This window comes from Euprymna scolopes, chromosome 38, assembly GCF_053919585.1.
Source record: "Euprymna scolopes isolate OS-2025 chromosome 38, ASM5391958v1, whole genome shotgun sequence".
Lineage (NCBI taxonomy): Eukaryota > Metazoa > Mollusca > Cephalopoda > Sepiida > Sepiolidae > Euprymna > Euprymna scolopes.
In genome coordinates, this window is record NC_136519.1 from 58,043,987 (window position 1) to 58,057,002 (window position 13,016).

General features: G+C 35.7%; 2 protein-coding genes across 12 annotated transcripts in view; one reads left to right on the top strand and one right to left on the bottom strand.

The window, feature by feature from the left end:
* Positions 1-356, top strand: part of LOC145263019 (heterogeneous nuclear ribonucleoprotein A1, A2/B1 homolog) — a 514-nt gene extending 158 nt beyond the window's left edge. Inside the window, exon 1 of the mRNA XM_080119852.1 lies at positions 1-356. This exon is cut by the window's left edge and continues 158 nt beyond it. Coding sequence (XP_079975978.1) covers positions 1-356 — 356 coding nt within the window.
* The window catches only part of LOC145263161 (solute carrier family 28 member 3-like), a 688,175-nt gene that overhangs the window by 64,935 nt on the left and 610,224 nt on the right, over positions 1-13,016 (bottom strand). For all 11 annotated transcript variants that reach the window (XM_080120169.1, XM_080120168.1, XM_080120170.1 and 8 more), the window contains one exon: positions 6,278-6,469. In XM_080120169.1, coding sequence (XP_079976295.1) covers positions 6,278-6,469 — 192 coding nt within the window. The remainder of the gene's footprint in view (positions 1-6,277; positions 6,470-13,016) is intronic.

Consider the following 13,016-nt stretch of genomic DNA (forward strand, 5'->3'; position numbering starts at 1 on the left):
TCTTTATTGGAGGCTTAAATTATGAGACGACCGAAGAAACCATCAAGCAACACTTTGAACAATGGGGAGAGATTGTCGACTGCGTCGTCATGAAAAATCCAAGCACCAAGCGTTCTCGTGGGTTCGGTTTTATCACCTACAAGGCCGCAGAGATGTTGGATGAAGCCCAAGCAAACCGACCTCACAAAATCGATAATCGAGAACTGGATACGAAACGTGCTATGCCCCGCAACGAGTCCGACGAGACGCAGACCTCGGTGAAGAAAATGTTCGTCGGCGGATTGAAAGATGACACTGCCGAAGATGACGTCAGAGAGGTATTCGGTAATTTCGGCAAAATCGAAGGGCTGGGATGATGAAGCAAGGGACGCCGTACTACATCGTATGATGTTCGAAACCTTAAAATCTGCACAGCAGAACGATCCGGCACAGGGAAATTGGTGTGTGAACGGCAAAGAGCTGAATGTATGGGTCGATGCTAGCTCCCTAGCAATTGGGGCAGCCTTGGAGATGTGTGAAACTGTGCTGGAAGATGCATGTTGGCTGCGACCTGAAGATGACTCTCAACATATCAACTTGGCTGAACTGGATGCCGTATTGAAAGGCATCAATTTGGCTCTCCAGTGGCAGAGCAAGGTGCTACACATAAAGACAGATTCTGTTTGCGTATACCATTGGGTCTCAGACACGCTAACTGGAAAGGCGCGAGTACGCACCAAAGCAGCAAGCGAGATGCTTATTAGGAGGCGATTAAGCACTCTTAAGGAGCTCGTGAAAGAGTACGGGCTGACAGTGGATGTGACGCTGGTTCCATCAGCACGAAACATTGCTGACCGACTGACACGAGTGCCACAGCGGTGGTTTGAGGCAATGAAAAAGAAAAACGGTCTTGACCCAGTGATAGGCGGGGTCCACACAGACGAGCTGGATGAGAGTCAAATCATGGCTATTCACAAAGATAGTGGACATCCGGGGGTGCGACACACTACCTACTTTGTCAGGAGAAGATGTCCAACCACGACAAAAGCAACTGTCAGAACGGTCATACAGAAATGCGAGGAATGTCAGTCCATTGACCCAGCGCCAGTCAGGTGGGAAAAGGGAAAGCTGGAAGTTAACGAGAATTGGCAGAGAATTGGAATGGATATCACGCATTATGGCACCTTCCATTTTTTAACTTTAACAGACTGTGGTCCATCGCGTTTCTCCATTTGGAGGAAATTGGCAAGGCAGGACTCGGCAAGCGTGATTCATCAGTTGGAGGCAGTGTTCCTCGAGCGTGGCGCGCCGCATGAACTCCTTTTAGACAATGACACAGCTTTCTGCAGCAATATGTTCCAAGCATTTGCATGTAAATGGGGAGTTCACTTGCGATTCCGCTGTGCATACGCTCCAGCCGGGAATGGCATAGCGGAGCGATGTCATCGTACAGTGAAACGAATAGCGGCTAGAATGTGTTGTCCCATACAGGAGGCTGTCTACTGGTATAACATCACACCAAGAGACGACACATCTCCCTCCACTGCGCCTGCCAATAGGATTTATCAATATGAAGTTCGAGTAAAGGAGACCAATCTCGCAACTGCGTCCCCCGGTCCCAAGAACAGCTTTTACCAGGTTGGAGATCGCGTATGGGTCAGAAGACCGCAAAATCGATGTACCACGAGGTTCGGCAAGGGTGAGGTGACCAAGGTGATCAGCCCTCAGTCAATTTTGGTGGACGGTGTGCCTCGTCACGTGAAGGATTTGCGCCCTCGCCATTATGTTGTTACATCGGAGGAAGAGGGAGACTCAGACAGTATGATATCTTCTGAAAAGACAGAGAGTATGATGCAGGACGACGAAGAGGATTTTGAGCCATATAATGTACATACTGAAGAAGCGGAGGAAGGACCACCCGTCTTGCCTCTACGAAGGAGTACCCGATAGAAACGAATACTGCCCCCCTGCTCTGATTGTGAAACACCGCCTATGGAGCAGACTGGTGGCAATAATGGCGATGAGGAGGATGGCAGGGAGGAAGTGCTGCCTCCGGTTCTTCGGAGAAGTACCAGACAGAGACGACTGCCCCCCTGCCTCATTTGTGATCATGAGATCAGGGGGGAGTGTAGCAGAAGCAGCAATAACTAAAATGAGGGAAAAAAGAGCTTACCTCGGGTATGTCTGTTGTGTCACCAGTTGGGGGGAAAAAGAGAATTCCAAGATGGCGTCCGGGGGTTTTTATTAGCATTTACCACATGCAACTCTCGGAAAATCACGTTTCTGTCTCATGTGATTATGCAAATGGATAATTCCCGGCCACTATAAAAGCAGGAGGCTAGAGACGAGTCGGCAGTGTCCTGCAAACTGTGTGTGTGGGTATTTCTGGCGATTGGAGTGTGTCTTCTTTTACCACGGTTATCACGGACAGGAATTCCCTCTCTTCTGGAGGTGGGCGATATTGACTATTTTGAAGTTGTACTGTTGCTGACAGAACATTTATTTATTTTTTTTTTTTTTGCCTACTACATTTTTGTTTCAAAAAGTTAAAAATCGCCAAAACTTTCCTGTCAACCTGATATACACACAGTCAGACTGTTTCGCTGAGTCACAACTATTCTATGCGTTTAAATTTTCAATTATCGAGTCATAAGTTCTAACAATTAGGTTAATGGGAGAAGCGCTCTTAAATGGCATCGCAAATCTCTATATAAACACTTGGTTATTGTACACCGTTCTCTATATTTTGTTTGCATACGAAACATACTCAATGAATGAAGCCTGACGATTTTCTATGAGGATAAATCACAAATGTTTCTATGTGGTTTATTACGTTAACTGCACAGAAAGTAGTTAAATAATTGTTTTGTTAGATAGACCGACTAAATTCGCCGAGTCTTTTTTATTTTTATACTGTTTCTTTTGGTTTTGACTCTCTATTTAAGTGTAATTGAGGATCACATTCCAAATGTGTAATGTTAACGAACGCTGAAATAAAAATAAATATATCCGAACGAGGGTAATATATATAAATATAGGAGTTATCCTGTCATATTTGGTCACTCTGCAAGTGTAAATCAAACGGTGTCTGTGTGCACAGGATTTCCAGTTAGAAGGGACCCACCTAAACCCCCACCTCCGTTTGTGGGGGTGAGCGGTGTAACTCGTCCAAACCCCACTCTTCCCCATGGGTTGTTATCCTGCCAAATTCGGTAGCTTTATGTGAAACTGTGAGAATGCATTCGGTTCTCCCTGTGGAAGTCACCACTTATCAAGGCCCGAAGGCCACTCGGGGATAAGGGTTATTGCGTGTACAGTAATCAATAGTACAATACCGTAGTAATCGTTAGTAATGGAGATCTGACAAAGCGTCTTACTTAAGGGGGCGGTTTATCAGGAACTTGTTTATGTTGGACTTGAAGACATTCAAGTTGTAATCAGGTGAGAAACAGGCAAATGGAAGAGAGTTCCACGGGCGTGTACTTCTGAGAAAGAAGCTTTGTTCATTGAATCTACGTTTTGGTTTTGGCACAGATAAAGAGTGGAGAAAATTACTGACAGTGGTTTCAGCTAGACGGGTGTTTTTCGTGAAAGGTTGGAGAGGAGAAACCAGAGATTGGATATCAGGCGAGCACTTCCCATGTAAATAATGATAAAACAACGACAGGCTCGCAACGTCTCTTCTGTGGGAGAGAGGTTGCAGGGAAGAGAAAGAGGCATACACCACTAGGCTACAAAGTCTATTTTGTACTCTGTCAAGGCAGGATAGGCTGTTTTTAGCAGCTCCTGTCCAGATATGGCAGCAGTACTCCATCATTGGACGTACTTGGCTTTTATATAGATAGAAAATTGCATCATCAGTGAGATATCTACTGGAGCGGTAGAAGGATCCCATCAGTTTTCCAGCGACCTTGGCAACAGATTTGATGTATGTGTTCCATTTCAGATCAGGAGTAGAGGTCAATCCCTGAAGCTTGCCAAAACATGGAGCCTCCCCTAGACGAGAGCCATCCATTTCAATTGATGCCAGATAGGGATCAGAGCGTTGATGATGTAAAGATAGAAGCTTGGTTTTAGATGCATTAAAAGTAACCAACCACCTCTTCCCCCATTGTACCACACGCTCAAGATCGGAGGAGAGAGAATCAGAAAGAACTTTGTCATTTACAGCTTTTGACGTGTTGCCATAGATGGTCGTGTCATCAGCATAGATGTCAACTAATGATTTAAGTATGTGTTTTGGGAGATCATTTATGTAGACCAAGAAGAGTGTTCGGCCCAGGATGGACCCCTGGGGACTTCAGCATTAATACTGTGGGCCTGTGATTGCTGCCCATCAACCACTACTCTTATGAGCCTATCAGAGAGAAATGATTTAATAATTGAGTAAACATTGCCAGCTATACCATAGCTGGAAATTTTGTGAAGTAGGGTTTTATGCCATACCTTATCGAAGGCCTTTGATATGTCAAGAGCAATTACCCTAGAAAGGAAGCTTTTGTTGAGGGATTCACGAATCCTATGAGATATAACCGTTAACACATCTGCTGTAGATCTAGTAGAACGGAAACCATATTGCATGTCACAAAGAAGGTTGTTTCTGTTGAGGTGGTTGACTACTTCTTTATTTAATATGGATTCCAGCAACTTACTCATGACACATAGGAGACTTATTTTTCTGTACTGAGAGGGAGATGACCTGTCACCTGAATTCTTAAATACATAGTATACTGATTTCCAGGGTGTTGGGAAGCAATTCTCCTTAAGACAACGCTTAAACAGTTTTGAAAGTATGGAGGCATGTTCTGATTGAAGCTTTTTAAACACTACAATGTGAATGCCGTCAGGGCCAGTTGTTTTACTGGAATCAAGGTTCTTGATTAGCTTGGCGACATCACGCACAGATGTTTTTATGTTGCATAGCGTGTCGTCTGTTAAAGGAGAAAATACGGAGAGTTGATGGCCTTCATCCCATAGGGAAGAATTAGCTGCAAAGTTCTTGACAAATAGTTTGGCTTTGTCTGATGCTGACGAGATGACCTTAGGTCCATTGATTATAGAACTCACGCTTCTGTTCAGGATCCTGTTTACTATTTGACAAAACTGGTGAGAACTAAGCCGCTGCTCAGCTACTTTGGATTTAACGGACTGAGCATATAGCTCTCTTGCATTTTTTATTACTCTTTTACAGTGGTTGCTGGCAGTCCTGAAAGCAGCTTTAGTCTCAGTACATCTATTACGTTGGGAAAATGATTTCTGTGCGCAATGGTAGCAGCACATTTTGAGGAGAACTTTGGCTGGCTGTTAGGTTTTTGTTGGAATATTTTGGATGGTATGAATCCGTTTATACCTACAATTAACCATTCGGTCAGGTCTGATACTATAGATGCACATCCTTTTTAAACATGGAATGCAGAGGTAGATCAGATATAAATGTACGGAAGCTATCTCAGTCAGCCGTATAGTATCGATATACAGTACGGTGGAGAGATACGTCTGAAGACTTATTGCCTTTCATTTTCCACGCCCATGGCGGTCTTGGGAGTCAGATTTAGATGTTAAGTTAGAGTATCCATTAATTATGAACTCATCTAGAAAAGTGGTCGGCCCTATGCCAGTTTTGCTTAGGAAGAATATGTCCGGTTTAGTCTCCTGCAATTGGGTTTCAACCTCTGGAAGGTTGGAATGTAGACCCCTAATGTTTGAGAAAGAGACATGGTAGTAGTGGTCTACGTTGGGGCATGAAGTTTTAGGTTTGTTCGTGTTTCTTTTCTGGAGATTATATAATCTATTATCTGATTATGTGATTATTTCAATAACGTCTACAGACAGACACACAAACAGATGTTGAGCTTTATTATATAGATATTTTGCATTTTAAATTGAATTCAAAGTTATGGAAATAAGATCCACCCATTCATTCAGCAAAGACGTTATTGAAATAATCATATAATCACATAATAGATTATATAATCTTTATGCAAAATATTTCTTACTATTGGAGAAAGTTTTCGATTACAGCTAATTTTTTCACTCATAAAAAAAAATTTCACCGTGCAAAATCACATTTATTATGATAAACAATGTTTTTTTCTAATCGCTTGAACATTTAGTGATGTTTCTTAAAATAAAACTCACTTTTCACAATAATATTTTCCTACGAGTGGAATAAATTTGCAGGAAGCTGTAACTGCTTTAGAAGTAAGAACTGGTTTATACTTATCGAATAAGATAATTTAAAAATAAGTGTTAGTGTACTTTTTTAAATAAAAAGGGTTACATTTCTTCATTGTCTGACCTTAAAGACGAACATGTGCTTAGTGTAAGCTTCGCCAAAAACAAACTCGGATCCAACTGTGCTATGAGTCAGGAAGTCTGTGATTTTGTCTCCAATCCAATGAAAAAGCATGTAACCTTCCCGCGTCTTTATAATAATAATGGCGATCAGCAATTGCAACATGAGACCCCAGAACACCGTGTGCCATCTTATCTGAAACAAAGTAAAACATACACATACATTCCTATTCATGTAAAACATTAAAAGCTTCAATACATACAAACAAATATATTTCAATACATACAAACAAATATATTTCAATACATACAAACAAATATATTTCAATACATACAAACAAATATATTTCAATACATACAAACAAATATATTTCAATACATACAAACAATATATTTCAATGCATACAAACAAATATATTTCAATGCATACAAACAAATATATTTCAATACATACAAACAAATATATTTCAATGCATACAAACAAATATATTTCAATACATACAAACAAATATATTTCAATACATACAAACAAATATATTTCAATACATACAAACAAATATATTTCAATGCATACAAACAAATATATTTCAATACATACAAACAAATATATTTCAATACATACAAACAAATATATTTCAATGCATACAAACAATATATTTCAATGCATACAAACAAATATATTTCAATACATATAAAAAAATATATTTCAATACATACAAACAAATATATTTCAATACATACAAACTAATATCTTTCAATACATACAAACAAATATATTTCAATACATACAAACAAATATATTTCAATACATACAAACAAATATATTTCAATACATACAAACAAATATATTTCAATACATACAAACAATATATTTCATGCATACAAACAAATATATTTCAATACATACAAACTAATATCTTTCAATACATACAAACAAATATATTTCAATACATACAAACAAATATATTTCAATACATACAAACAAATATATTTCAATGCATACAAATAAATATATTTCAATACATACGAACAAATATATTTCAATACATACAAACAAATATATTTTAATGCATACAAACAAATATACTTTAATACATTCAAAAAAATATATTTCAATGCATACAAACAAATATATTTCAATACATACAAACAAATATATTTCAATGCGTACAAACAAATATACTTTAATACATACAAACAAATATATTTCAGTACATACAAACAAATATATTTCAATACATACAAACAAATATACTCTAATACATACAAAACGATATATTTCAATACATACAAACAAATATATTTCAATACATACAAACAAATATATTTCAATACATACAAACAAATATACTCTAATACATACACACAAATATATTTCAATGCATACAAACAAATATATTTCAATACATACAAACAAATATATTTCAATACATACAAACAAATATGCTTCAATACATACAAACAAATATACTCTAATACATACAAACAAATATATTTCAATACATACAAACAAATATATTTCAATACATACAAACAAATATATTTCAATACACACAAACAAATATATTTCAATACATACAAACAAATATATTTCAATACATACAAACAAATATATTTCAATACATACAAACAAGTATATATCAATATGTTTTATTGGAAAACTTCAACCAGCATTTTTCAGGTTAATTTGTTGCAGTTGCTTTCAACTGTTCATATTACATAATAGTACTTTCCTAACATAAGTGTTTATACTCACATTTTACACTTCTCTCCCAAGTAGTACCTTTCCTTCAAGAAGTACATCTCCTCCAAGCACATAACACATGCATACGGACTTTCAAGGAAAGTTCCGAGCAGAATGAACCTTTCAAGAACACAGTAATTATTTTCATATGAACCGATAGTGAAATGAAAATCATGGTATGCAATATTATTAGAAACCTTCTAGTTACTTTACATGGAATCAAATACGAAGCACAAAAACAAATTTATTAGTGCTACAAAACATGGTAAATAAAGACCAGAAAGTACACAACAGTTTTTCTATGTGCAATGACGTCTTAATGCGCAGCAAGAAGTTCGTCATACTGAACACGTTAAAAACAATAACGAAGGATTTTCATATGGGTCTCACTGGAATGAACATAATGAAGAACCTCATGTGTAGTTATGGATATTAGTGAAAGATGGATGATGACGTCAAAAACATGGAGAATCATGCAATGTTTGATGTCAGAACCACCCTTAATCACGTTTAAACCATGCCCCAAAATAGATCAACCCTGGTCTAGAATTAATAAAGTTTTCGCAGGGCCACTGAACGATTGGTATTACCTAATTGTGATGAACAGTTACACAGGATGGCCAGAAGTGTTTAGATGTAAGAGACTCACTACAGGGGTAGTTATTCATTTTTCCCGACGGATGGAGTTGCTAAACACAATTTATGTTCATGGACTTCAAGGAGTTCTGTGTAATGTTCCAAACTAATCATGTCACGATTACTCAGTAGCATCCCCGATCTAATAAGATGGCCACTCTAAAACGATCCTTAAGAAAAGTATGTAGTACATCTACAAAAACGGAATTACAACAGATTCCACAGGTTTATAGGAACACATCGAATCCTAACACACTATCAGCATGATGATCAGCGAAGACTATGTTCCAGCATAAAATAAGAGCCGTCTTCGAAAAACTTACCAAAATAAATAGCATTCAATATAAGAAACGCAACGTTCCAGGAGAAAAAGTGTTCTACAAAACTGACAAACAGTTTTTCTAGGAAATAAGCACAATAGACAAAACACTTGGAAATATGGATACATTACCTAAGTCCCAAGTTCACACGCAAACGATAGTTCAATCAGATAAGAAAGCATCAATTGGACGATGCACCGCACGAAAAAGAAAAGGTTATTGAGATGATATACGACACTTTTGATTTCAAACCATATCAAGCAGCTCCAGACGATGACGACAGGGGTGTGGAGAGGAAAAAGGAAATTTATGGATCCTTTATCCAAAAATAAAAAGTACTAAGTATTCCTTACGGAGTAAAAACGACTTGAAAGGGGTATTAAGGGACTTACACACTCAGACATAATGGAATCTGTTTATCATAAAATAAACCAAAAGGCTAATATTCTTGCGGAGAAATATTCCGATTTAGAGTAAGACTAGAGACTCTCGGAAAGTACCAATAACATTTCTTTGTATTTCACTTTCTTGTACAATAATATTCTTTCTACCTAAACTTGTTGTTCGTGTCTTCTTTTATGACATACTTTCTTAGCTCTACAGCACATATATAGCTGCACACGCATGCACACATACACACATACGCATATATATATAGATGTGTGTATATATAATGGGTGTATAGATTGGTTGTCTAGATGTAAATCCAGTAAACTTCGCATGATTATTAAAAAGAGCTCAATGGAAGACAGCCTTGATATATAGTCTGTTTATTATACAAACATTATTGGTTAGTTAAACAGATATATAGGCTTACTTATATCAGTTAAAAAGAGGTGGTATACTGGGAATTATTTTTTCACCCTATAAATAAGCCAATGCATCTGCTCGACTGACTGTTAATTTGACCATATGGACATATATCTTATAAATAAACAGATAAACAAATTAATAATTTGAAAAATAGAAAAAAAAATAGACGGATGAAAAAGCGAGAAATAAAATAAACTAATAAATAAATAGGGAAATATATCTTATCAATAAAATAGATAGATAATGAAGTCGCTACCAAAAAAGAAAAGCCCATAAGAACCTAGGATAGAGAAATAGCGTCAATGAGAATATAATATTACTTCAGATCAAAGCAAAAATTTAGGCCACTAAACAACTGCTGAATAAAAATAATAGCAATACCTCCCCGCTAAACCACACAGGATTGTACTTCCCCTTCTTCTTTTATCACCCCTTACCCCATCTTCCTTCCTTAACTAAACCTCACTCCAATACCTCTACTGCTCACATTCACAAACTATAAACCTTACTTTCTTCCAGGGGGTAAACTATACTCGAATATCTTATAAAAAAACGAATGTAATTTTGACTCGTTTCTATATCGCTAATTTTTGGTCTGACTAAGTGGTATCTTTTAACTAGGATTCCGCTGAAACATGCATGCGCATAGATAACCAATAATGTTTGTAGAAAAAACAGACCATATATATATATATATATATATACTAGCTATTTCTTCTAGCAGATCTTCACACACACACACACACACACACACACACACACACACACACACACACACACACACACATATATATATATATATTCTTGCCATTTCTTCTAGCACATCTTCATATCCTCAAGTGGAACAATTAATTCAACGAGAAAAAAACTTTTTTCAAATGAACGGACAAAATGACAATACTCGGACGAATATATATATATATATATGCTCCTCACCTTGAGTTGAGCATATTGAGAAGTGAAAAACGAATTACCATTAGCATATAAGCGACGCTCTTTGTGTAAACAAATCGAGCGGAGGTATTTCGGACGATATCAAAACATCGTTAAACTCACTACTCGTTCAAGCAGCCGCCAATAGCGTAATGGTTAGAAGCCTTGACTGCCGTATAAACGGTCGGGTTTCAATCCTGGCTTGAGGTAGTTGCCTGTCTAGCCGCACTGATGAGCTGTGAAACAGCGAAACAGTACTGTATGTGGATGACTATATATATATATATATATATATATATATATATATATATATATATATATTCGTCCGAATATCGTCATTTTGTCCGTTAATTTTATGACAGCCCCTTTAAGAAATTCATTTCTTATCGTTAAGCACTTTCAGTTGAATTAAAGTCGGTCAACTTAGCTCTTATGCATAGATCATCGTATAACGGTTAGATTACTTTCTGACTGACGTAAATGAACATGTAAAATTAAAATGTTTAAATTCAACGCTTTTTCACGCGGTTAATGGTAGCCGAAAGGACACGGTCTCTGCTAATCGAGCCAGAGATGTCTCGTGTAGCGGGGTTAGAATCGTTCGGCTGGTGTTTATCGTGACACCCTGCACTGAAGAATCCCGAAAGGATGAAACACTAGTGTCTGTAGGTATTTAATTATTATAGTAAAAAATAATTATATATATATATATATGTACATATATATAAACAGGTATACGTATCTACATATATATACACGTATACATACATATACACACATATATACATAAATATATACATATATACGTATATATACATATGTATTCATATAAATATATATATATGTACAGATATCTACATATATAAAAGTGAACATGTATGTCCGTCTGTCTGTTTGAGGAATGACCTCTACCAAACTTCAATGTCTTTTTTGTTTTTTGACTTTTAAAATTCCTACTATGCATAAAAAATACTGAAGTAAATATAATAAAATATAATGAAAAATAAAGTATTGGCTTTATAATAATAAATATGAAATTTCTATAAATATCATATTTATGCGTATACAACAGTACAACGCCGGACGGCTTGGTAATATATATATATATATATATATATATATATATATATATATATATATATATTCAGTAATGTGATTGATAATATATTTATATTTATATTCAGTAATGTGATTGATAATTTAAAATTCAAATAAGAATTAAATTAAAAATCCATTTCACAAGAAGGAACAACAACAAAATCAATAATTTGTACGATCGTTTCGGAAAACAATGTTTTTATTGTGGTAGACATTAAGTCACGGACAATAATTTTACATATAGTATTTTTAACAAACAAAGTTTCCTCATCAGCTAAGTATTTGGAAGGGTTTTTAATATATGTAAAAGACACCATAAATAAACATAGCGTTAAAAGTAAGGACGATGTATCTGGAAAAAATTAAAATAAAGGTATGTATTTACTTGATAAGAAAATTAATATGGGTTAAAGATAGAAATAAAATAGAATACAATTATAAATCTGAATTTGGTTTAAATATAATATTATAATAATATATTTCTAATAAAATTTATAGACACACATATATATATATATTATACCTATAATATGGCAATGCCTTCCTGTATACGTGTTAAAAAATGACCAAAAGACAAGAAAAGATAAAACCAAACCACAAGTATTACATACTAATACGAATAAACAGCAAACCAAAACCCGTAAACGTAAAAACAGACATAAGGAGACCCTATGGTTCAACCCTCCATATTCCAAAAATCTTGAGACAAACTTAGCCAGAGAATTTTTTAAAATATTAGATAGGAACTTTAAAGCCCCTCATAGATATAATAAAATATTCAATAAGAATATAATCAAAGTGTCTTACTCTACTATGCCAAACCTTCATCAAAAAATAATTAGTTCTAACAATAAAAAATTAATAAGCTACAAAATACAATTATACAAAATATAGAAGGCTGTAACTGTAGAAGAAAAAATAAATGTCCCCAACAAGGCTCATGTAAAATAAAAAAAATGTAGTCTATAGCTGCGCAGTATCAAAAAACCCAAATCTAAATGAATTTAATAGCAACCATAACTGAACTACCCGATTAAATAATGACACCAACTTTATTCAATCTACCAATCAAATACAGACCAACCCACCATATAATAATCCAACACCTTATCTACCGGAAAAAATTACACTAAACAAGAGGCAATATATTTTGGTTCCACATCTGGCTTAATAAAACATAGAATTTTAACGCACAAATA